The sequence below is a fragment of the Zalophus californianus genome, chromosome 6 (assembly GCF_009762305.2).
Source record: "Zalophus californianus isolate mZalCal1 chromosome 6, mZalCal1.pri.v2, whole genome shotgun sequence".
In the NCBI taxonomy this organism is placed as follows: domain Eukaryota; kingdom Metazoa; phylum Chordata; class Mammalia; order Carnivora; family Otariidae; genus Zalophus; species Zalophus californianus.
The window spans coordinates 115,624,843-115,652,708 of record NC_045600.1 but is presented as its reverse complement, the minus strand read 5'-3'; the positions used below and the strand labels follow the sequence as shown (position 1 = coordinate 115,652,708).

General features: G+C 37.7%; 1 protein-coding gene and 1 pseudogene across 4 annotated transcripts in view; one reads left to right on the top strand and one right to left on the bottom strand.

Annotated features, from left to right (window-relative positions):
* Nucleotides 1-27,866, bottom strand: part of SCAPER (S-phase cyclin A associated protein in the ER) — a 537,265-nt gene that overhangs the window by 276,998 nt on the left and 232,401 nt on the right. For all 4 annotated transcript variants that reach the window (XM_027570918.1, XM_027570921.1, XM_027570919.1 and 1 more), the window contains exon 21: nucleotides 9,017-9,153. In XM_027570918.1, the coding sequence (XP_027426719.1) occupies nucleotides 9,017-9,153 (137 nt within the window). The remainder of the gene's footprint in view (nucleotides 1-9,016; nucleotides 9,154-27,866) is intronic.
* LOC113909582 lies at nucleotides 12,609-13,754 on the top strand (annotated as a pseudogene).

Sequence of the window (27,866 nt, the reverse complement as noted above, 5' to 3'; positions counted from 1 at the left end):
AAAAGCAGCAAGAGAAGACAGTTACATACAAGGGAAACCCCATAAAGCTATCAGCAGATTTATCAACAGAAATTTGCAGGCCACAAGTGGGTAACATGATATATTCAGAGCGCTGAAAGGGAAATATCTGCAGCCAAGAAAACTCTATCCAGCAAGAGTATTGTTCAGAATAGAGGGATAGTTTCTTAGATAAAAAACAAAAACAAAAACAAAAAAAAACTAAAGGAGTTCATGATCACTGAACCAGGCCAGAAGAACTGTTAAAGGGGACATTTTAAGTGGTAAGGAAAGACTGCAGATACAAGTATGAAAAGTAGGGGAAAAAGCAGTAAAAATAAGAGTATCTGTAAATACCAGTCAAGGGATTCACAAAATACAAACATGTAAAATATGACACCATATACCTAAAACATGGGGGGGGCGGGCAGGAGAAAAAATGGATTCAAGTTTAAGGGACCATCAGCTTAATAAAGTGACTGCTATATACAGTATACACTATATACAAACAAAACGGTAACCACAAATCAAAAACCGAAATCAATATGCCCAGAATTAAGAGAAAGAAATCCAAGTATATCAGTAAAAAAAAAGCCAGCAAACCATGAAAGATTAGAGAAAAATTACAAAAACAACAAAACAAGTAAAAAAAGAATATATAGAAAATAAAGAAATATATATCTGTTCATAATTCATTTGAATGGGAATGAGTAAATGCCCTAATCAAAAAACATAAGATGACAGAGTAAATATAAAAACAAGACCCATTTATATGCTGCCTACTCATTTCAACCTAAAGATACCTGGAGATTAAATGTGAGGAGATGGAGAAACATTTATCATGCACATGATGTCAAAAGAAAGCCAGGGTGGCAGACTATAGCAAGAGACTATAACAAGAGCCAAAGAAGGACACTATAAAATAATGAAGGTGACAATCCAATAAGAAGATAATTTTATGCGGTGCCTGGATGACTCAGTCAGAAGAGTATGCCACTCTTGATCTCAGGGTATGATTTCAAGCTCCAAATTGGGTGTAGATACTACTTAAATAAATAAAGTTTAAAAGAAAAGAAGATACAATTTTAAATATTTATTCACCCAATATGGGAGCACCCAAATACATAAAACTTAATAACAAACATGAAGAAAGTAATTGATAGTAGTAATACAATGATAGTAGGGAACTTTAAAACCCCACTTACATCAATGGACAGATCATCTAAATAGAAAATCAACAAGGAAACAGTGGCTTTGAATGACACACTGGACCAAATGGATTTAACAGATACATTCAGAACATCTCATCCTAAAATAGCAGAATACACATTCTTTTCAAGTGCACATGGAACATTATCCAGAACAGATTATGTATTAAGCCATAAAACAAGTCTCAACAAATACAAAAAGATTTAGATAACATTCATCTTTTCCATCCACAACCCTATCAAACTAGAAATCAACCACAAGAAAAAATCTGTAAAGAGCACAAATAAATGGAGGTTAAAAAATATGCTACTAAACAATGAATGGGTCATTGAAGAAATCAAAGAAGAAATTAAAAATTACATGAAAACAAATGAAATTGAAAACACAATGGTCACCCCAATGTTTATAGCAGCAATGTCCACCATAGCCAAACTGTGGAAAGAGCCAAGATGCCCATCGACAGATGAATGGATAAAGAAGATGTGGTATATATACACAATGGAATATTATGCAGCCATCAAAAGGAATGAGATCTTGCCATTTGCAACGACGTGGATGGAACTGGAGGGTGTTATGCTGAGTGAAATAAGTCAATCAGAGAAAGACATGTATCACATGACCTCACTGATATGAGGAATTCTTAATCTCAGGAAACAAACTGAGTGTTACTGGAGTGGTCGGGGGTGGGAGGGATGGGGTGGCTGGGTGATAGATATTGGGGAGGGTATGTGCTACGGTGAGCGCTGTGAATTGTGCAAGACTGTTGAATCACAGATCTGTACTTCTGAAACAAATAACGCAACATATTTTAAGAAAAAAGAAAAAGAAGAAGATAACAGAAGAGGAAGAAAAGGGGAGTATGTCAGAGGGGGAGACGAACCATGAGAGATGATGGACTCTGAAAAACAAACTGAGGGTTCTAGAGGGGAGGGGGGTAGGGGGATGGGTTAGCCTGGTGATGGGTATTGAGGAGGGCACGTTCTGCATGGAGCACTGGGTGTTATGAACAAACAATGAATCATGGAACACTGCACCAAAAACTAATGATGTAATATATGGTGATTAACATAACAATAAAAAATTAAAAAAAAAAAAAGGACTGCAAATAAATATTAAATCTCAAAAAAAAAAAAAAAACACAATGGTCAAAAACCTTTGGGATGACAATATGCATTCATGATAAAAGCCCTCAAAAGGGTAGAGGGGATATATCTCAACATAATAAAGGCCATATACTTAACTATCATCCTCAACAGGGAAAAAGAGAGAACTTTTCCTCTAATGTCAGGAACATGACAGGGATGTCCACTCTCACCACTGTTACTTAACACAGTACTGGAAGTCCTAGCCTTAGCAATAATATGACAAAAAGAAAGAAATAAAAGGCATCCAAATCAGCAGGGATGATGTCAAACTTTCACTATGTGCAGATGACATGATACTCTAGGTAGAAAATCCAAAAGACCACAAAAAAACTGGTAGAACTAATACACAAATTCAGTAAAGTTGCAGGATATAAAACCAATGTACAGAAATCTGTTGCATTTCTATACATCAATAACGAAGCAGCAGAAAAGAAATCAAGGAATCAATCACATTTACAATTGCACCAAAAACCGTAAGACACCTAGGAATAAACCTAACCAAAGAGGTAAAAGATCTGTAATCTGAAAACTACAGAACACTTATGAAAGAAATTGAAGATGACACAAAGAAATGGAAAAAAATTCCATGCTCATGATTGGAAGAACAAATATTAAAATGTCTATACTACCCAAAGCAATCTATACATTTAATTCAATCCCTATCAAAATACTATCAGCATTTTTCAAAGAGCTAGAACAATCTTAAAATTTGCATGGAACAACAAAAGACCCCAAAAAGTCAAAGTAATCTTGAAAAGGAAAAGTAAAGCTAGATTCATCACAATTCTGAACTTCAAGTAATATTACAAAGCTGTAGTGATCAAGACAGTATGGTACTGGAACAAAAATAGACACATAGATCAATGCAACAGAATAGAAAATCCAGAAATGAACTCACAACTATATGGTCAACTATTCACTGAAAAAGCAGGAAAGAATATTCAATGGGAAAAAAAAGTCTCATGTACCATACTTTACTCGATCATCTACTTATTATTGGCTATCTAAACTGTTAATCAAATTTTTGCTCTTATGACTATCAACAGAATGAACATTCACAGACTATTTTAATATTGCTTAAAATGGGTACTTCCGGTCTAAGACAATATCTAGGGCATAAAGAGCTTAATAAATATGAGCCAATTTTTGTTTATACATATTTCTTTTTATAATCACCATTACTGTAAGTAGCCTTCCCTGACTACCCAGTCATAACGAAGTTTATTTCCCTGGAATTCACCTAAATACTTATTTGTACCTTTCTTCTGCTACTTTGGACACGTTGTCTCATGTAAGAGTTACTTATATGTAACTTACCTCTATTAATACCTTATAAACTTCCCAAGGGTAGAAATTATGTTCTATTCACTTTTGTTTGAAGATAATGCAAATATTTGAATAATGGGTTGAATGGATTCCTTAAGACACATATAAAGGATGCAAAATGAGTGTAAAAAACAGTTTTAAAATTAAATTTAATATTAGGTTTCACCTTAAAGTTCTAAATCAGAATCCTGTAATAGTTGTTAGCCCTTATGTCTTCTTCTGCCTCTACTCTGTTCAACTTAGGTCTCCATGGCCATGTAGGTTCACTGGTCAACTGTAAGCCAAGGCTCAACCCTATTCAATTCTCAAACAAACATAGATTCAAGATAAACTCTGTGTATGTCTGTGTGTGCATCTATATCTGAATTTATACCGAAACATAAACATATACGTGGACAGATAGCTATTCACTTTCTTTTCTCATATATTCATTTATATGTACACATACCTATATATAGATATAGAGAGATATACATAGACACATACTCCTCATTCTCTCCTTGCATCATTTCAGAACATCTTCTTGAAAGTCAATTATTTTCAGAGATAAGGATTCTGTTAGCCTAACGATTACCAGTGGACATTGAAGGTGACATGCAAGCTGCCAACACTGCAGACACAGGTCTGGCCATATACAGTGAAAACCCTATGAATCCAATTGTTGCTCTAAGTAGCAGCTCTCTACGTTACTTCATTCCTACCTCCATTCAAACTCCAGATCAATGACAGTCTGTTCCACAAATCTAGTTTCTTGCTTAATGTCATCATGCTTCTGTCCTAAAATTCAGGGTAGTGATTGGAGCTTTACTGCCTATCTTGCTTTTCTTGGTCCTCTGTGCCAAATGATGGATCCTCTCCACTTAAGTTTCAGCAGTAAAGTTCTGACTGTTCGTATGGACTCCTCTTTCAGAAGAAAATCTGCCTGAATGTAAAAACTCTAAGGAAATACATGCACTCTCACAGTTCTTCATCCATGAATAAGTCATATAGAACCCTACTAATTAGTTTTAGAACACATAACCACAATATAAACCACCTGCTAATTCTGGCTTTGCCATTAGACAGTGTCCCTCATCTACCTGGCTGAAGGAAGACCAAATATCCAGTTTTACATCGTCTTGAATCAGGTTTCTACAGCCTTACCTTCACTAACTCTACCAAGAAACCCGGAACAGACCATCCTGCCTCAAGACTGAACTCTGATTTATGGAAGCAATACTCATAGTTCTTTTATCCATTTTTAAAACACCAAAGAAATCCTAGTGATATGAACACTAATCCCACAATCCAATCTCATCTAATCCTTTGTAACAAATGTTTGTTGAAAACATACCGGGTGCCAACAACAGAGACAAAAATCCTCATGAAGTTTATATTCTAATGAGAGAAAAACAAAGTGTAAATAATAATAAATAGGATTTTAGATGATGGTAAGTGCTACAGCAAAAAAGAACTGGGGAATGCTGATAATGCTGCTTGACAATTTTGTTTTCAGTCACTACAGACTAACTAATATCATACTGGCCCTTCTGTTATGAACAACAATGAAAATTCCTAAAGCATACGGAATTACTGATTTTCATGTATAGACAACTAGTAGCCTAGGACCATAATCCCTGAGCAAAAGGAAACAAATTAACTAGGTCCCATGATTACTTCATCTTTTGCCTGAAGGCATTTTCCAAACAGCTATATATGAGGGGAAAGAGGTAACCAAAACAGAGGATGTAAGTGTGAGCCAAGGAGACAATTGGCATTTATGCACAGAGAGAAGGGATGTGTGCAACAAAGGTCCAGAAATCTCCAAAGGTTCTCTTTAAGTGTTTGGCCATATTAATCTATGAATAAGCATGGCAAGACTTCCCACAGCAGAGGAAAGACCAACTACCAGGGAACTGTAAGCTGAACAATTACCAGAGCTTGCATAAAGTTGAGAGATGTTTGAGTTTCAAATGCTATATTACAAGTATTTATTGAACACTCTAGTCATTCAGTGGAGACTTTACAAAGGCCAAACATTTAGGAGTAGGGCCAAGCTAGCTCTAGAATTAAAGGTTACTCAAAACCCACCTCACAAAACTTAAAATCAAGGCATGTAACCTGTATGACAGAATAAAATTCCACATTCTATTAAGAAAAACAACAAAATCCAAACGTACAATAACATAGAGCTCATACTGTCCAATGAAAGGATAAAAATAAAAATAGTAGCAACAAAATTAGTAGGCATAAGTAACAGGAAACATACTTGTACTGGGGAGAAAAATCAGTCAATAAACAATTTCAGATGGAGAAATTGTAAGTATGATGGACTTCAAATAAATTCATAAATATGTTAAAGGAAACCATAAGCATAAAAAAGAACAAATCAGAATTAGAAATAGATAAACTGAAACTATAATAAAAAACCAAAAGGGACTCAGAGAGATGTAAAATGCAACATATGAAGTGAAAAATTCAGTGGACAATTTCAATAGCAGATGACAAACAGCAGAAGAAAACATCATATAAGGCAACAGAACTATCCAAATTGATGCAGAGGAAAAAAAATGACTTGTGGAACATCAAACACTCTATTTTAAGTGCAACTGAAATCCCATAAAATAGGCAAAAACCTTCAATAGACACATAAAGAAAGATACTGAATGGTTAAAATACACATGAAAAAATGCTCAAGATATATTATTAGTCACTAGGAAAATGCAAATTAGAACCACATTGAGATACTCTGACACTCCTGCTGAAATAGGCTAAAAATTTTATTTTATTTTTTTAAGATTTTATTTATTTATTTGACAGAGAGAGACACGGCGAGAGAGGGAACACAAGCAGGGGTAGTGGGAGAGGGAGAAGCAGGCTTCCCGTGGAGCAGGGAGCCCGATGCGGGGCTCGATCCCAGGACTCTGGGATCATGACCTGAGCCGAAGGCAGACGCTTAACGACTGAGCCACCCAGGCGCCCCTAGGCTAAAAATTTTAAAAATTAACAATATTAAGTGTGTACTGGCAAGACTGTGGAGCAACTGGAAGTCCCACATATTGCTGATAGGAGTGTAAAAGAGTATAACCACTATGGAAAACGATGTGGTATTCCACTTCTAGGTATTTACCCAGGAGAAATGAAAACTCATATACACTCAAAGACTTGAGGGGAGCTTAATTTATAAATGCCCAAAACTGGAAACCCAAAAGTCTATCAACAGATGAATAAATAAAAATTGTAGGATATGCACACAACGAATATGTACAATAATAAAAAGAATCAAAGTACCTACACACAACACTGATATATCTCAAAAATAGTACATTTAGTGAAAGAAGCTAGCCACAAGGGAGTTTGATTTCATTGGTATCCCTTTCCTGAACAGGAAAAAATAATCTGTAATGATAGAAAGCAGGTCAGTGATTACCAAGGGCCAGGGGTGGTAAGAAACTGACTGGAAAGAGGCACAAAGACAATTTTGATAGGAGTATGGATTACATGAGCATCTAGATTTGTCAAAAGTCAACAAACCATACTGGATATCTCCACATTTCACTTAAATAAATCATACTGCAATGAAGAATAAAGTCTATAGATATAGGTTAGGTATGTATAAAAAGGATATATATGTCAAAATATTAGCAACAGAATTATAGGTATTTTTTCCTATAATTTTAAGGTTTTGTTTAATACATTACTACTACTTACATTTCAAAAAACAAACAAAACAAAAGTCAAGCTCTTGAGGACAGCCTCACAAGAAAGGGAACATGTGCGCAAAGACCAGAAGGACATAAGGGAGACGAGTGTATGGATTACGTGGGAAGAGGAAACCTGAGGTTTTGAGAAGAGAAGTGACATGATCTAACTTACATTTTAATAGTCTGGCTAGAGTATTTGGAATAGACTGCAAGGAGGCAAGGGCAGAAACAAGGATATTAGTCACAGAGCTACTGCAGTAATTCAGGCGAGAGATGACAAAGGATTGGTTCAGGGGAAGCAGTGAAGTTAGAGAGATGTAGTCAAATCCTGAATACATTTTAAATCAAGCTAACATTATTTGCAGTTGGACTGGATGTGAGGGGTGGGAGAAAGAGAAAAGGCAAGGATAACTTCAAGAATTTTGGCATACAAAGCTAGAACAGAGTATCCATTTACTGAGACAGAGAAAACTATGGGACAAAGAGGGGTTTTGGAGAATGGGGTGAGGGAGAGAACAGAAGCTTGTCTTTGAATAAAATTGGAAGATATTAAATTGGTGGTCATCACTAAGTAGAAGATATTTAGAGACACAGGACTGGGGGAGCTTAGCAAGGGAATGTGTACACAGAGGAAAAAAAGAACTCACAAAAATGGGCTGTATAGTATTTCAGTGTCGGAGGTCAGAAAGTTCTTAGCATAACTAGAAATGAAGGTCAGTAATACCTTCAAGTATACTGTGAAACTATTTTTAGAAACTTAGAGGAATCTCAAAAAATACAATCAAAAAAGCCTTTTCTATTCTTTGCTTGAATGAGTACTCTGCAAGTTTTCGTTGATTCTGGAAGATGAAATGGACACCTTTAATTACAATCTGAAATTGGAAACTATAGAGCGAAAACCACCATTCACCTTCTAGAACTATATTTCTATAATCCCATGGGTCAAGCTTCTCCAACTTTCAAAACATTTGGTAATAAAGGTAAAACAACATATTTAGATTACCTTCCCCTAAATAGCACAAAATTATCTACTACAGAGGAACTACATTTGTGTCCTGAATAAGACTCATCAGTCATCAGGTGATGCTCAAAGCATATGAGGTAATGATGTACTACACAGCTGTCTGATCCTCAGATGTTACTTTGGAGGCTGATGATAAACTACAGGTCTGACAACTCACTTTCCATTTCAAGATATTTCTTGAACTTTTCTTATTGTGACAGGCAACCAAATTGATTAAGTCTAGTCATGGGATTTGACACTACAGCCAGCAGACTTCTATTTGTTGATTGCTATTGATTTTCTTTGATACCTCATTTAAAAATCAATAGTTGGAAAGAAAAATAGGCTTAGTTTACACATACTTATAGTACTGTATGCTGGAGGAGGCACAAGTTTGGCAGGGCTTTGGCATCCAATTATAAGAAGAGCTCTTAACAGGTGAAAGCAAGGACTTTAGATCGATACATAGTTTTCTTTCTCAATCAAAGAAAGTGGCTATAAATTAGGCTCATCAGTATTATTTTCAAGGCTTTCTTAAAGCAAACAAGTTTAAACTTTTGTCCGGGGCAGAGGGTCTTCCTTAGATTTACATTAAAAAGGATATATCACTAACAGTTTCTGTTTTGTTTTGTTTTTAAGGATATTTATGGTACCTGGAGTTCATCCGGGCTTTTATCTTTTTGGCTTTTTTTTTATTTTTCTGCCGCTCTTCACCATCTTTCAAAGGCTCTGGTAAAGCTGCACTTTCAACCACAATGTCAATAATATACTTCTTTAAAGAAAGATGCTCCTGCAAGATAAATAAATAATGATGATGATGATGATGCTGGTTAAAAAATAACATAGCATTGCTACAGACTACAGTAAGTATAAGAGTATATAGATGAAAGTAAAAGTAATCTTTATGAAATTCTGGTTTTCACAATTGCTTTGGAAAACACTGAAGAAATTGTTTTCTTAAGATTTCATTGACTTAAGGAGGGCACATGATGTGATGAACACTGGGTGTTATATGAAACTGATAAATTATTGAACACATCTGAAACTAATGATGTACAAGTTGGCTAACTGAATTAAAATTAAAAAAAGGATTTCATTAACTTATCAAACCTTTGCTGCACATCAGTTGTGATAAATGCTAAGGATATAAGGACATATGCCTGTTCCTCACAATTACACAGTGTAGTAAGAGAGGTTTAACACACACACACACACACACACACACACACACACACACACACACACACACACACACACACAAATATCAACCAGTAAGTGCCAATTAGAAAGTTAGAGTGCTATAGGAGTTCAAAAGGGAAACAAAAGCACTATTCAGTGAGGGTGAGGAGGAAAGGTTTCAAGAAGAAGTACTATGTCTGCTATCTCTTGAAGGATGGACTGAATTTTAACATATAGATATTGGATATATGTGTGTTTGTTTGGGCTGGGAGTTGGGAAAGGTGGCAGAAAGGAAAAATAAAAAGGGCATCTCAAAAAACACAAGCAGGGATGAAAACAGAATGTGGTTATTAGCAACAGAGATCTGGTTTGGCTGGAGCACAGAGTCTGACCCCATGTTCCACCATATCAATGTTAGATTTTACAGCCCTCACTATAATCACTTCCTTGCATGTACACAGCATGTACATTCCCTTCCCCTCTCTTCTTTATTCATACTTGCATGGCAAAATCCAAACTCTAAATCCAACTCTCACCCTGCTCTGTAAACATATCTGGGCAGATTAAAGTGGCTATAATTATGAACTGTGTTGACTACTCTCACATTAAATTTATGACATTACACCTCAAATAGCCTCTAGTATTGCCAGGCAATCAAGGAAACTTAAACAATTTCCTCCACACATTCTAGAAATTATTTTAGACTTTTCCCTCAAATTTCTAACAAACTGTAGATCACTTCCTCTTTCCTGACCCTTTTTTTCACTAGGTTTCCAGACGTTACACTATCCTCCTAACATACCAGCCACACCTTCTAAGTCTTCTTTGCTGGATCCTTTTGCTCTGCTTAGCCAGTAAATGTTGGAGTACTGCAGAGCTATTCTTCTCTATCCAAACTCACTCATCAAGTGCAGTGACTTGAAATATTTATGCAAAGGCAATGCCCAAATTTTTATCTCTAGCCTCGACCTCTCCTCTGAACTCCACTCCTATATCAAACTGTCTAAAAATCTCCACTTAGATGGAGTATTTCCATCATAAGCATTTCCAAATAACAGTCGATAACAAAACATTTATGCTCCCCATATACATACTCTTCCCAGAGTGTTGCCCATTTCAGTAAATGGTACTATCATTCACACAACTGCTCATAAATACATCAGCAGGGGCACCTGGGTGGCTCAGTCGTTAAGCGCCTGCCTTCGGCTCAGGTCATAATCGCAGGGTCCTAGGATCGAGTCCCACATCGGGCTCCCTGCTCCACGGGAAACCTGCTTCTCCCTCTCCTACTCCCCCTGCTTGTGTTCCCTCTCTCACTGTGTCTCTCTCTGTCAAATAAATAAAATCTTAAAATAAATAAATAAATAAATACATCAGCAAATCCTGAGAGCTCCACTTCCAAATATATCCCAAAATTCATCTCAAATCCAATCACTTCTCCCCACCACCATCATCAGCTCTTGCCTGTACTACTGCAATAGCCTCTTAACTGGTCTCCCAGCTTCTAATGAGACCCTCAAGTCTTTTCGTTACAAGCAGTTAGTGATATTTTTAAAATATGAATCACAACACATCATTCTTCTTATTAAAATCTTGCCTTCTCACCACATTTAAGTAAAATCCAAAGTCCTTACAATGGCCTACCAAGGTCAAGCTCTATATCATTGATCTCTCTGACCTCATCTTATAGTACTCTCCTTTTTTCACTCTGCTCCATCCACAGTAGAGCGGATGTTGTTGTTCCTCATATTCATCAGGACTGTTACTGCCTCAGGAATCTATATATGTTGTTCTCTTAGCCAAGAATATTCTTCTCCCAGATATTTGCATGGTCCAAGCTAAAATGAACACCCAATCTTAAGTAACACCCTGTACTATCTGCCATCTCTTTATTGTTTATTTTTCTTCAAAGGACTTGCCTAACATCAAATATTCATTTGCAGTCTTCTGCAATAGAATATAAGTTTCATGAGGGCAATGACTTTGTTTTGCTCACTGATGTTTCTATATCTGGTAATATACCTGGCATATGGTAGGCAATCAATAAGTATGTGTTAAATAAATGAATAAACGAGAAAAGAGTACAGCAGTAAGAACTAATAACAGTATTTATGGTCAAATGAGTGAAGGTGCTCAAAAGGTGCAAACTTCCAGTTACATAAGATAAATAAATCCTGGGGGTGTGATGTATAGCATGGTGACTATAGTTAACAATACTGTATTATATGTTTGAAAGTTTCTAAGAGATTAGATCATAAAAATTCTCACCACATGAAAAAAATTGTAACTATATGTGGTAATGGATGTTAATTAAATTAGTTGTGATTATTTCACTATATATATATACATATATATGTGCAAACATACATTTCAAACATTATTTTGTACACCTAAAACTAATACAATGTTATATGTCAATTATATCTCAATTTAAAAAAACACAAAAATATTTATGAAGGCTTATTACTAAGCTAAGTACCTCATATATAATCACTCATTTAGTCCTTCAAACTATACTTAGAACATACTAAGAAGATATGTATTTTTATTATTCCCATTTAAACACAGAACAAACACAAAAAGTTAAATTATTTACCCAAAGTTAGAAAGTCAAAATCATGACTGAGCAACTTTTACAGAGAGTAAAGTGATAAAGCCTAAATTTAAATCAGACAGTATGACTAGGGTGTCTATACTCTTGGCTGCTACCTTAGCAATACACAAACATACATGCATTATGTACCCACATTAATATTAACATTTTTAAAAATCTTAAAAAAATTTTTTTTCAAAAATCTCAAAACTGAACAAATGAGAATATATTTATATTTTTGTTTGACTATTTTAATAGTAAGTTATTTCTCAATACAAAATGAGTGTTAATTATAGAAAATATAAATAAAATTAAGAAATAAAAATCTCAAAAAAAAACACACACAAAAAAAACAAAAAAATAAAAATCTATAATACTAACACCTAAAAAGAATAATTTGAGCCTTGCAGATCCTGCGCCCGAGGAGACACACGCAGCTAACATTGTCTTCTTCGCGCGACTCTCCCCGCGGGTTCTCTCTGGGCACAATGGCAACTCCTAAGGAAAAACTGATTGCACCAGTTGCAGAAGAAGAGGCAATCATCCCAAACAATAAGATCACTGTAGTGGGTGTTGGACAAGTTGGTATGGCATGTGCCATCAGCATTCTGGGAAAGTCTCTGGCTGATGAACTTGCCCTTGTGGATGTTTTAGAAGATAAACTCAAAGGAGAAATGATGGATCTGCAACATGGGAGCTTATTTCTTCAGACACCTAAAATTGTGGCAGATAAAGATTACTCTCTGACTGCCAATTCTAAGATTGTGGTGGTGACTGCAGGAGTCCGCCAGCAGGAAGGAGAGAGCCGGCTCAATCTGGTGTAGAGGAATGTTAATGTCTTCAAATTCATTATTCCGCAGATAGTCAAGTACAGTCCTGATTGTATCATAATTGTGGTTTCCAACCCAGTGGATATTCTCACATATGTTACCTGGAAACTAAGTGGACTACCCAAGCACCGTGTAATTGGAAGTGGGTGTAATCTGGATTCTGCTAGATTTCGCTATCTCATGGCTGAAAAACTTGGCATTCATCCCAGCAGCTGCCATGGATGGATTTTGGGAGAACATGGCGATTCAAGTGTGGCTGTGTGGAGTGGAGTGAATGTGGCAGGCGTTTCTCTTCAGGAACTGAATCCAGAAATGGGAACAGACAACGACAGTGAAAATTGGAAGGAAGTGCATAAGATGGTTGTGGAAAGTGCCTACGAAGTCATCAAGCTAAAAGGATATACCAACTGGGCTATTGGATTAAATGTGGCTGATCTCATTGAATCCATGTTGAAAAATCTATCCAGGATTCATCCAGTGTCAACAGTGGTGAAGGGGATGTATGGCATTGAGAACGAAGTCTTCCTGAGCCTTCCATGTATCCTGAACGCTCGGGGCTTAACCAGTGTGATCAACCAGAAGCTGAAGGATGATGAGGTTGCCCAGCTCAAGAAAAGTGCAGATACCTTGTGGGACATCCAGAAAGACCTAAAAGATCTGTGACTTCTGGCTTCTAGGCTGTAGAAATTTAAAATTATGATGTGATTAACTGTGAGCCTTTAGTTTTTCATCCATATACACGGATCACAGTTTGCTTTTATCTTCCTAAATATGTGAATCTGGGCTCACAAAATCAAAGCCCATGCTTGGTTTAATGCTTGCAATATGAGCCCTTGAACAAATAAAATTAACTATTGCGGTGTGGAAAAAAAAAAAAGAATAATTTGAGTACATCCTTCCAGACATTTTTTTGTATATATATTTATGTAAAAGTGGGACACACCATTGATGATATTTTATACTGTTTTTTCATTTAACATTGCAAATATAGGGGTGCCTCAATGGCTTAGTCGAATAAACATCTGTCTTTAGCTTGGGTTGTGATCCCAGGGTCCTGGGATCCAGCCCTACATCAGGCTCCCTGCCCTGCTTCTCGCTCTACCTCTGCCCCCCCAACTCCCGCAACCCCTGCTTGTGCTCACTCTCTATCTCAAATAAATAAATAAAATATAAAAAAAAAACCATTGCAAATATATTCACCCTATTAAATAATATTCTACAACATAATCTAGTGGCTGTAAAGTATTCCATTTCATGAATACACCTAATTTTACTAAATGCTTTATTTTTAGATATTTGGATAATTTTTAATTTTCAATATTATAAATATCAGTATAACAAATATTCCTACAGTTAAAATTTTAACACATAATCTACTTTTCCCTTATGATCAAATCATACAACTGAAATTCCTGCTTTGCAGATTACACATATTTTTAAGGATTTTCATTAAGTGTTCCCAAACTGAACCAAAATGGGAATTAATTTATATCTCTACAAGTGATTTCCAGTACCTAGTATTTCTTTTTTGTTTGTAAATCTGTCAATCTGTTGTCTGAAATACTGGTGTTAGTATGTTAGACCATTTGTATTTTGTCCTCTGTGACTTAAAATATTTCTTTTGTCTAGTTTTCTATAAACACATTTCAAGTTATTATCTATTTCTTTCTAGTTGTTTGCATTATATTTTAGTTTCTCTAAGAAACAGATCACTTCTGGGTAATAAAAGAAACACATTGTTGGATATAACAGAGGATAACTAATAGTCATTTCCCCATTAAAACTATAAAGACTTTATACAGGAAGGTTTTGAGATGGCTTCTGAAGATGGAAAGCATGTAAAAAGGTTTTTCAACATTAAGGAGTGATTGAGAAAATTATGGTATATTTCCATGAGGAAGTATTAGTCATTAAAATGCTTGTAAGAGAAGATTGTGAATAGAAGAAGGCAGTGGCAGGAAAGTTTTAGATTCTTTCTAAATTCTCATATAGAACTGAAAGAGAAATTACATATAAAAAGCAAAACCCATAGAAAATATTTAAAATAAAACAAGGTGACACTATATCCTCCTAATCCCCAAACAGAAATAGGTGAGGTCAAATTACCAAGACATCAATAGGGTTTCAGTGTCTTTGAAGGAGAAATCAAAGGGAAACAAAAGAGTGAATAATGAACTTCAAAACAGAATTCTAGGAAAGGAAGCATTTTTCACTGGAGAACATAATAGGCCAATTTGAGAATAGCATTTAAATGGAAAGAAGTTTACCAATTCCAATGGCAGGTGAATGAAATGTAGCTGCATTAAAGACTGCACAATTTGGGGCACCTGGGTGGCTGAGCTGGTTAAGCGACTGCCTCCGGCTCACGTCATGATCCTGGAGTCCTGGGATCAACTCCCGCATCGGGCTCCCTGCTCAGCGGGGAGTCTGCTTCTCCCTCTGACACTCTCCCCACTCATGCTCTCTCTCTCATTCTCTTTCAAATAAATAAATAAACTCTTAAAAAAAAAAAGGCTGAACAATCTGGTAAAGGCTAGTCCCCTATAAACTCTCAAAACTGATCCATGGAAGAAACTGACACAAAAGGAATTTAATTGAACAAACTAGAGATAATAATGAAAAATGACAAAATGACAGGATTAAAGGAGAGCAAAGAAACAGAATCAAGAAATTTTAGGGGGCCTGGGTGGCTCAGTCAGTTAACCATCTGCTTTCAGCTCAGGTCATGATCTCAGGGTCCTGGGATCAAGCCCCACATTGGGCTCCCTAGTCAGCGGGGAGCCTGCCTCTCCCTCTCCCTCTGCTGATCCCCCTGCTTTCTCTCTTTCTCTCTCACAAATAAATAAAATCTTTAAAAAAACTCTCAGAACAAGTTACTGTATGTTACACAAAAATAACAGAAAAGCAGCTCCAGGAAATTTAATAGCTACCCCAAGTCACTACTTATTCGAAAGATCGTATAAAACTAATTCCACGTAAAAGTATCAAGGTCAATAGTCAAAACTATTAAAAGAAAAAAAATTAACCAAAACTAAGCAACAATACAAATGATGGAAACACACCAAAAAATTACACACAACTAATGAATTGTTGAACACTATCAAAAACTAATGATGTGGAGGACTAAGATGGCAGAGGAGTAGGAGACCTAAATTTCCAATGGTTCCAGGAATTCAGCTAGATAGCTGTCAAACCATTCTGAACACCTACAAACTCAACAGGAGATTGAAGAAAAGAATAGCAGCAATTCTGTGAATAGAAAAGCAACCACTTTCCAGAACATAGGAGGTGTGGAGAAGTGAATCTGAGGTGATATTTGGGAACATACACCTCAGGGGGAGAGAGCCGGCTGGCAAGTGACAGAGAAGCGGAGCACAACACTGGAACTTTTAGAAGTCTGCTCTGCTAGGCGAGGTCACTCCAGTGGCTAAGCAGGGGATGGAACCCTAACTGGGACAGTGTGGTCTCAGGAGCCTCGGGGTGACAGAAAGACTGAGGGTGCCTGAGTGCGGCAGAGCTCCCAGGTATCGGAGAGGGTAAGATGGCTGCAAAGACAGAGCTGAGGAGTGGGCTCTCAGCTCACGGTTGCCATAAACTGTGATCCGTGGCACAGGTGGGCCACTACTCTTCCAGCAGGGACCCAACAAGTGGCAGATCCAGGGAGTCTCCCCTTCCTCCCTGGGAGGAGCAGTGCGGGAGCGAACTGCAGGAATCTGCTAGGTTTGGAGACTCCAAAGGGGGTCGTGTGCCAGAGACAGAAATGCTCGGTCAAAGGCCAGGTGAGCATGGAGTGCAGCCAGAGAAGACAGGAGTGGTTGACTGCTTTTCTCTGATCATTGAGGAGTGGAGCCCCGAGTTCTCGGCTCCTCTGGTGCAGAGGCTGGGAGGCCACAATTTTCACTCTTGTCTTCCAAGGCTGTATGGAAAGCTTTCAGGGAACAAAAGCTACCTAGAGCAAACCTGAACAGATTACTTAGCCTGGCCCCTGACAAGGGAGGAGCAATTCTGCTTCAGGGCAAAGACATTTGAGAATGTCTGCAACAGGCCCCTCCCCCAGAAGATCAGCAAGAACATCCAGCCAAAACCAAGTTTACCGATCAATGAGAGCAGCAAAACCCCAGCACTAGGGGAATACAGCACATGGAATTCATGGCTTTTTCCCCATGATTCCTTAGACTTTCAAAGTTAATTTTTAAAATTTTCTTTATTTTTTTCTTTTTCTTTCTTTTTTGAATTTTTCTCCTTTCCTTTTTCAAACAACATATTATTTTACCAATTCTTTTTTTTTTTTTTATTTGACAGAGGAGACACAGCAAGAGAGGAAACAAGCAGGGGGAGTGGGAGAGGGAGAAGCAGGCTTCCCGCCGAGCAGGGAGCCCGATGCGGGGCTCGGTCCCAGGACCCGGGGATCATGACCTGAGCCGAAGGCAGACGCTTAACAACTGAGCCACCCAGGTGCCCCTTATCAATTCTTTTTTTAAACTCTTTTTAATTTTCACTTTTACAAGCACATTCAATCCCTTTATTGTATTTAACCTTATTTTTTTTTGTGAGTATATATATATATATATATATATATATATATATATATATATGAGTTTTTCTTTCTTTAAAATCCTGGGATACAGTGTCTTCTAATAGACCAAACATACACTAAATCTACTGTATGGCTTTGTTCTAGTCTCCCGCCTGATCATATTCTTTTTCATATTTTTCCCCTTTCTTTACCACCCGGTTTCAGGTCTGTTCTATTTAGTGTATATTTTTCTGAGGTTGTTGTTACCCTTTTAGAATTTTGTTCTCTCATTCATCTGTTCTCCTATGCACAAAATGACAAGACAGAAAAACTCACCTCAAAAAAAAAAAAAAAAGAACAAGACTCAGTACCAAGTGCCAGAGACCTAATCAATACAGACATTAGTAAGATGTCGGAACTAGAGTTCAGAATGACGATTATAAAGATACTATGTGGGCTTGAAAAAAGCAAAGAAGATACCAGAGAATCCGTTTCCGGAGAAATAAAACAACTAAAGTTTAACCAAGGCAAAATCAAAAAGGCTATTAATGAGGTGCAATAAAAAATGGAGGCTCTAACCGCTAGGATAAATGAGGCAGAGGAGAGAATTAGTGATATAGAAGACCAAATGATGGAGAATAAAGAAATGGATAAAAAGACAACTACTGGATAACGAGGGCAGAATTCGGGATATAATGATACCATAAGATGAAACAATATTAGAATAATTGGGATCCCAGAGAACAAGAAAGAGGGGGCGGAAGGTATATTGGAGCAAATTATAGCAGAGAACTTCCTTAATTTGGGAATGAAATGGGCATCAAAATCCAGGAGGCAGAGAACCGCCTCAAAATCAATAAAAATAGGTCAAAACTCTGACATCTAATAGTAAAACTTACAAGTCTCAGACACAGAAAATGCTGAAAGAAGCTCGGGACAAGAGGTCTGTAAACTACAAGGGTGGAAACATTAGAACAGCAGCAAACCTATCCAAAGAGACCTGGCAGGACAGAAAGGACTGCATGGTATATTCAGGGCACTAAATAAGAAAAATATGCAGCCAAGAATACTATACCCAGCTAGGCAGTCATTTGAAAATAGAAGGGGAGATAAAAAGCTTCCAGGACAAACAAAAATTAAAAGAACTTGCGAACACCAAACCAACCCTACAAGAAACATTGAAAGGGGTCGTCTTTCAATATTTCCCCAAGCACAGAGAGTCTAAAAGTAACACAGACCAGAAAGGAACAGAGACAATATACAGAAACAGAAAACTGCCTTACAGGCAATACAATGGCACGGAATTCATATCCTTCAATAGTTACCCTGCATGTAAATGAGTTAATGCCACAATCAAAAGACACAGGGTATCAAATTGGATAAAAAAAACAAGACCCATCGATATGCTGTCTGAAAGAAACTCATATTAGACCCAAAGACAACTCCAGATTTAAACTGAGGGGGTAGAAACCATTTACCATACTAATGGACATCAAAAGAAAGCTGGGGTGGCAATCCTTATATCAGAAAAATTAGATTTTAAAGCAAAGACTATAATAAGAGATGAGGAAGGAAACTACATCATACTTAATAGGTCTATCCAGCCAGAAGATCTAACAATTGTAACTATCTATGCCCGTAACATGGCAGCACCCAATTATATAAACCAATTAATAACAAAATCAAAGAAGCTCATCGACAATAATACAATTAATAGTGGGGGACTTTAACACCCCCCTCACTGAAATGGACAGATCGTCTAAGCAAAAGAACAAAGAAATAAAGGCTTTAAATGACACACTGGACCAGATGGACTTCACAGATATATTCAGGACATTCCATCCCAAAGCAACAGAATATACATTCTTCTCTAGTGCACATGGAGCATTCCCCAGATTAGATAACATCCTGGGTCACAAATCAACTCTCAACTGGTACCAAAAGACTGGGATCATTCCTTGCATATTTTCGGACCAGAGTGCTTTGAAATTAGAACTCAATCACAAGAGGAAAGTTGGAAAGAACTCAAATACATGGAGGCCAAAGAGCATCCTACCACAGAATGAATGGATCAAGCAGGAAATCAAAGAAGAATTTAAAAAAATCATGGAAACCAATGAAAATGAAAACACAACTGTTCAAAATCTTTGGGATGCAGCAAAGGCGACCCTAAGAGGAAAGTATATAGCAATACAAGCCTTTCTCAAGAAGCAAGAAAGGTCTCAAATACACGACCTAACCCTACACCTAAAGGAGTTGGAGAAAGACAGCAAATAAAGCCTAAACCCAGCAGGAGAAAAGAAATAATAAAGATCAGAGCAGAAGTCAACGAAATACAAACCTAAAAAACAATAGAACAGATCAAAGAAACTAAGAGCTGATTCCTTGAAAGAAATGATAAGATTGATAAACCCCTGCCAAGACTTATCAAAAAGAAAAGAGAAAGGACCCAAACTACTAAAATCATGAATGAAAGGGGAGAAATCACAACCAATACCAAGGAAATGGAGGCAATTACTAGAAGTGAGTATCAGCAGCTATATGCCAATAAATTAGGCAATCTGGAAGAAATGGATGCATTCCTAGAGATGTATAAACTACCAAAACTGAACCAGGGAGAAATAAAAAACCTGAACAGACCCATAACCAGTAAGGAAATTGAAGCAGTAATCAAAACTCTCCCAAAAAACAAGAGCCCAGGGCCAGATGGCTTCCCAGGAGAATTCTAGCAAACATTTAAAGAAGAATTAATACCTATTCTTCTGAAACTGTTCCAAAAAATAGAAATGGAATGAAAACTTCCAAACTCATCCTATGAGGCCAGATTACCTTGATCCCAAAATCATACAAAGACCCCATCAAAAAGGAGAATTACATACAGACCAATATCCTTGATGAACATGGATGCCAAAATTCTCACCAAAATACTAGCCAATAGGATCCAACACTACATTAAAAGGATTATTCACTACAACAAAGTGGGATTTATTCCTAGGCTGAAAGGTTGGTTCAACATCCACAAATCAATCAATGTGATATAATACGTTAATAAAAGAAAGAACAAGAACCATAGGATCCTCTCGATGCTTAAAAAGCATTTGACAAAGAACAGCATCCCTTCTTGATCAAAACTCTTCACAATGTGGGGATAGAGGGTACATACCTCAATCTCATAGAGCCATCTATGAAAAACCCTCAGTGAGTATCATTCTCAATGGGGAAAATCCCTAAGTTTTCCCCCTAAGGTCAGGAACACGGCAGGGATATTGTCTATCACCACTGCTGTTCAACATAGTACTAGAACTCCTACCCTCAGCAATCAGAGAACAAAAAGAAATAAAAGGCATCCAAATCGGCAAAGAAGAAGTCAAGCTCTCACTCTTTGCAGATGGTAGGATACATTATGTGGAAAACCCAAAAGACTCCACCCCAAAACTGCTAGAACTCATACAGGAATTCAGTAAAGTGGCAGGATATAAAATCAATGCACAGAAATCAGTTGCATTTCTATACACAAACAACAAGACAGAAGAAAGAGAAATTAAGGATTCAATCCCATTTACAATTGCACCCAAGACCATAAGATACCTAGGAATAAATCTAACCAGAGAGGCAAAGAATCTGTACTCAAAAAGATATAGAATACCCATGAAAGAAATTGAAGAAGACACAAGGGAAAGGAAAAATGTTCCATGCTCATGGATTGGAAGAACAAATATAATTAAAATGTCTATGCTACCTAGAGTAATCTACACATTTAATGCAATCCCTATCAAAATACCATCAACCTTTTTCAAAGAAATGGAAGAAATAATTCTAAAATTTGTATGGAACTAGAAAAGACCCCAAATCGCCATGGGAATGTTGAAAAAGAAAAGCAAAGCTGGTGGCATCACAATTCCAGACTTCAAGTTCTACTACAAAGCTCTAATCATCAAGACAGTATGGTACCAGCACAAAAACAGACACATAGATCAATGGAACAGAACAGAGAGCCCAGAAATGGACTCTCAACTCTATGGTCAACTAATATTCGACAAAGCAGGAAAGAATGTCCAATGGAAAAAAGACAGTCTCTTCAACAAATGGTGTTGGGAAAACTGGACAGCCACATGCAGAAGAATGAAACTGGACCATTTCCTTACACCACACACAAAAGTAAGACTCAAAATGGATGAAAGACATGAAGGTGAGACAGGAATCCATCAAAAACTTTGAAGAGAACACAGGTAGCAACCTCTTTGACCTCAGCTGCAGCAACTTCTTCCTAGAAACATTGGCAAAGGCAAGGGATGCAAGGGGAAAAATGAACTATTGGGACGTCATCAATATAAAAAGCTTTTGCATAGCAAAGGAAACAGTCAACAAAACCAAAAGACGATGGACAGAATGCGAGGGGATATTTGCAAATGACATATCAGATAAAGGGTTAGTATCCAAAATCGATAAAGAACTTATCAAACTCAACACCCACAGAACAGATAATCCAATCAAGAAATGGGCAGAAGACATGAATAGACATTTCTGCAAAGAAGACATCCAAATGGCCAACAGACACATGAAAAAGAGCTCAACATCACTTGGCATCAGGGAAATCCAAATCAAAACCTCAATGAGATACCACCTCACACTAGTCAGAATGGCTAAAATTAACACGGCAGGAAACGATAGATGTTGGCGAGAATGTGGAGAAAGGGGAACCCTCCTACACTGTTGGTGAGAATGCAAACTGGTGTGGCCACTCTGGGAAACAGTATGGAGGTTCCTCAAAAAGTTGAAAATAAAGTTACCCTATGACCCAGCAATTGCACTACTGGGTATTTAACCCAAAGATACAAATATAGTGATCTGAAGGGGCACCTGCACCCCAATGTTTATAGCAGCAATGTCTACAATAACCAAACTATGGAAAGAGTCTAGATATCCATCAACAGATGAATGGATAAAGAAAATATGTGTACACACACACACACACACAATGGAGTATTATGCAACCATCAAAAAATATGAAAACTTGCCATTTGCAACGACACCAGTGGAACGAGAAGGTATTATGCTAAGCAAAATAAGTCAATCAGAGAAAGACAATTATCATATGATCTCACTGATATGAGGAATTTGAGAAACAAGACAGAGCACCATAGGGGAAGGGAGGGAGAAATGAAACAAGAGGAAACCAGAAAGTGAGAGAAACCATAAGAGACTCTTAATCTCAGGAAACAAACTGAGGGTTGCTGGAGTGGAGGGGGCTAATTGAACATAAAAAACATGGAAGAAATAAATCAAAATCTAACTCTCTATTTCAAAATAAACTAAAAGAAATTTTTTAAGTGGAAGAAGGCATAAGAAAACAACACAAATTCCCGTCTTAATAATTCAGAATTTAGGTCACACGACTAAAAGATTTCAAATGAAAATTAAGAAATGAAGAGAACATTGCTACAGTAAACATCGGGGTGCACGTACCCCTTCGGATCCCTACATTTGTATCTTTGGGGTAAATACCCAGTTGTGCAATTGCTGGGTCGTATGGGAGCTCTATTTTCAACTTTTTGAGGGACCTCCATAATGTTTTCCAGAGTGGCTGCACCAGCTTGCATTCCCACCAACAGTGTAGGAGGGTTCCCATTTCTCCGCATCCAACAGATGAATGGATAAAGAAGAAGTGGTATATATATACAATGGAATATTATGCAGGCATCAAAAGGAATGAAATCTTGCCATTTGCAATGACGTGGATGGAAGTGAAGGGTATTAGGCTGAGCAAAATAAGTCAATTAGAGAAAGACATGTATCATATCATCTCACTGATATGAGGAATTCTTAATCTTAGAAAACAAACTGAGGGTTGCTGGAGTGGTGGGGGGTAGGAGGCATGGGGTAGCTGGGTAATAGACATTGGGGGTGCGATGGTGAGTGCTGTGAATTGTGTAAGACTGTTGAATCACAGACCTGTACCTCTGAAACAAATAATACACTATATGTTAAAAAAAAGAAGAAGATAGTAGGAAGGGAAAAATGAAGGGGGGAAATCGGAGGGGGAGATGAACCATGAGAGACTATGGACTCTGAGAAAGAAACTGAGGGTTCTAGAGGGGAGGGGGTGGGGGAATGGGTTAGCCTGGTGATGGGTATTAAAGAGGGCACGTATTGAATGGAGTACTGGGTGGTATATGCAAACAATGAATCCTGGAACACTACATCAAAAACTAATGATGTAATGTATGGTGATTAACATAACATAATAAGATAAAAAAATGCAAAAAAAAAAGTGAAGAGAAAACAGAAGACACAGAAGAATGAATAAACACAACAAATGCCAGAGGCAAGATGGTGAAGGAGTAGGGAACCCCGTTTCATCTGGTCCCCTGAGTTTAGATGGATATCTATCAAACTATTTTGAACACCCACAAAATCAGCCTGAGATGTAAGAATATATATCTTGAACTGTACAAGCAGAAAAGCAACTGCTTTTGGAAGGTAGGACATGCAGTGTTGTGAATCTGTGGGGAGATAGTGGAAGATATACAGAAGGGGGAGGCAGTCTTCATAAGCTGGCGCCTGGAAAGTGATATGAAACTGGAGTGCAAAATCAGAACCCTTAGAAATCTTCTCTAGTGAGAGAGAGCCCTCTCTGAAAGAGGCTGTGGAAATTCAAAAGACAAAATTCTAGGTGGGGAATTGTGGTCTTGGGATCCAAGGAGGCACAGAGTGAATGGGGTGCCTGAACTGGTAGAGTGCCCAAGATGGGGAGGCAGGAATCAGGTTATGCTCAATGAGCCCAGGGGGGAACTCTCAGCTTGGGTCGCAATAAACTGGGAGCCGGGGCAGTCAGTAATTGCTCTTTGCCTGAGCAGCCTGAAAAGGACTTGAACGCGGGGGCCGTTTACCATCCCCTGGGAGGGGTGAAACGGCTGTGCCCACAACTGGGCAAAAGCTCTCAGGGCGGTAGTGGCCCAGAAAGGACAGTAGGGCAACACCCAACCATGACACAGGAGCTGTGGATGCACACGCGAGCCCATGGCAGCATGTGGTTTTAGAGTCACAAAGGGCAGTGGCACTCTGGGAGAGTTGCTGCAATGGGCACGCACTGCAGGAGGCTGCGGGTTTTGGCACATACAGAAGTGGAGACAATTTGTCCCAGAGAGTTAATGGAAGAGGATGGACTGTGATCTTTCTGCTTTGGGCCAGAGGTCTGGGCACGGTCATTATTGCTGTGATCCTATGAAGAGAACTGGAAAGCCTCCAGGGAACAAAAGCCACAGAGAGGACCAGTTTCCACTGAGCCTGCCCCCCCTGACAGGGGCTGGGCCAACTCCGCCCAGGCAGGGACACCTGAGAAGGAGCATGGCAGGCCCTTCCCCCAGAAGACAGACTGGAAGAACAGGTGGATGACAAACTTATGGATCCCACAAGACTCCAAAGCAAGGGGAAAACAGTATATTGAGCTCCACGTGTTGCCTCATGACTCGTTTATTTTTCAGATAAAATTCTCCTTTCTTTTTTTTTTGCTTTTTCTTTTTTTCTTTTTACCTTTTTCCCATTTCAACCAGATTCCTATTATACCAACTTATGTGTCACAGGCGCTTTTTAACTTGTATTTTTTCACATATACATTTTATAGCTATATGCTTCATTTTAGTCCTTTTTCACTCTATTCAGTTGTGTGTGTGTGTGTGTGTGTGTGTGTGTGTGTATATATATATATATATATATATATATATATATATATATATATATATATATATGTATATACTTCTTTCCAATTTTGGGATGTGGTGTCTTCTAACACACAGCCCAAAATTCACCCAGGAACAAGTGGATCACCCTGCTTTGTCCACCCTGTGAGATTATAGTCTCTCTTCCCCTCCCTTTTTAAATTTTTTTAAAAAAACTTTCTTTTATTCTTGTGTTTCATTTTGGCTTTACTTGCTTTTCTGTGGTGGCTTCCAACCACTTCACATTTTTCTCGGGTGCATTTTGCTTGGGTCGTGGTTGATATTTTGAACTCTGTTCATTTGCCCACCCATCGTTCTCTGGGGAGAATGACTAGAAGGAGGAACTCACAAAAAAACAAACAAAACAAACAAACAAACAAAAAAACCCAGAGGCAATGTTCTCTGCTATAAAGCAAATCGATATGGATATAAGTAGGATGTTAGCAATAGAATACAGGATAGCAATCATAAAGTTAATAGGTAGGCTTGAAAAAAGCTTAAGTGACAATACAGAATCTCTAAGGGTGGAAATGAGATCTAGTCAGGGCAAACATAAAAATGCTATAAATGAGATGTAGTCTAAACTGGATGCTCTAACAGCGACAGTCAATGAGGCAGAAGAGAGAATAAGTGATGTAGAGCATATGCTGATGGAAAGGCAGTAAGTTGAGGAGAAGAAGAAAAGACAACTAATAGTATATGAAAAAAGGCTTGGAGAGATTAATGATGCCATGAAACGTTCAAATGTCAGAATTACTGGGATCCCCAAGGGGGTGGAGAGAGAGCGAGGGCTAGAAGGTATATTTGAGCAAATAATAGCTGAAAACTTCCCTAATCTGGGGAAGGAAACAAGCATTCGTAGCCAGGAGGCAGAGAGGACTCCACCCAAAATCAATAAAAATAGATCAACACCCCATCATATAATAGTGAAGCTTGCAAATCGCAGAGCCAAAGAAGTTATCCTTAGAGCAGCTAAGGAGAGGTTCCTTATGTATGGAGGGAGGAACATCAGACCGATACACAGAAACCTGGCAATCCAGAAAAGGCTGACAAGATATATTCAGGGTATTAAATGAAAAGAACATGCAGCCAGGAATACTTTATCCAGCAAGGCTGTCATTCAGAACAGATGGAGAGATAAAGAGCTTCCAGGACAGGCAGAAACTGAAAGAATGTGTGACCACCAAGCCAGCTCTGCAAAAAATATTAAAGGGGATTCTGTAAGTGAAGAGATATGCTAAGAGTAACAAAGACCAGAAAGTAACAGAGACAATCTACAGAGACAGGGACTTTACAGGCAATACAATGGCACTAAATTCATACCTTTCAATAGTTACTCTGAATGGAAATGGGCTGAATGCTCCAATCAAAAGACACAGCCTTTCAGATTGGATAAAAAAGCAGGACCCATTCATATGCTGTCTACAAGAGGCTCATTTTGAACCTAAAGACACCTCCAGACTGAAAGTGGGGGCTGGAAAACCATTTATTATGCTAATGGACATCAACAGAAAGTTGGGGTAGCAATCCTCATATCAGACAAATCAGATTTTAAACCTAAGACTGTAGTAAGAGATGTAGAGGGACACTATATCATACTTATAGGGTCTATCCAACAAGATGATCTAACAATTGTAAATATCTATGCCCCGAACATGGGAGCAGCCAACTACATAAGCCAATTAATAACCAAAACAAAGAACCATATTGATAATAATGCATTAATAGTAGGAGACTTTAACACCCCACTCACAGCAATGGACACATTATCTAAACAGAAGATCAACAAAGAAACAAGAGCTTTGAAGGACATATTGGACAAGATGGACTTCATAGGTATATACAGAACATTCCTTCCTAAAACAATGGAACACTCATTCTTATCGAGTGCACATGGAACTTTCTCCAGAATAGATAACATACTGGGTCACAAATCAGGTCTAAAATGATACCAAAAGACTGAGAATATTCCCTGCATATTTTCAAACCACAATGCTTTGAAACTGGAACTCAATCACAAGAGGAAAATTGGAAGGAACTCAAACACTTGGAGCCTAAAAAGCATCCTGCTAAAGAATGAATAGGTCAACCAGGAAATTAAAAAAAACTTTAAACAATTCACGGAAATCAATGAAAATGAAAACAGACTGGTTCAAAACCTATGGGATACTGCAAAGGCAGTCCTAAGAGGGCAGTATATAGCCATCCAAGCCTCTCTCAAAAAATTAGAAAAATCCCAAATGCACAAGCTAACACCTAAAGGAGCTGGAGAAAGAACAGCAAATAAAGCCTAAACCAAGCAAAAGAGAAATAATAAAGATTAGAGCAGAAATCAATGAAATAGAAAGTAGAAGAAAAATAGAACAAATCAAAAAAACTAGAAGCTGGGTCTTTGAAAGAATTAGTAAGATCAATAAACCTCTGGCCAGACTTATCCAAAAGAAATGAGGAAGGACCCAAATTACTAAAATCATGAATGAAAGGGAAGAAATCACAACCAATACCAAGGAAATGGACGCAATTATTAGAAGTTAATATCAGCAGCTATACGCCAATAAATTAGGCAATCTGGAAGAAATGGATGCATTCCTAGAAACTAATAAACTACCAAGACTGAAACAGGAAAAAACAGACAATCTGAAAATACCAATAACCAGCAAGGAAATT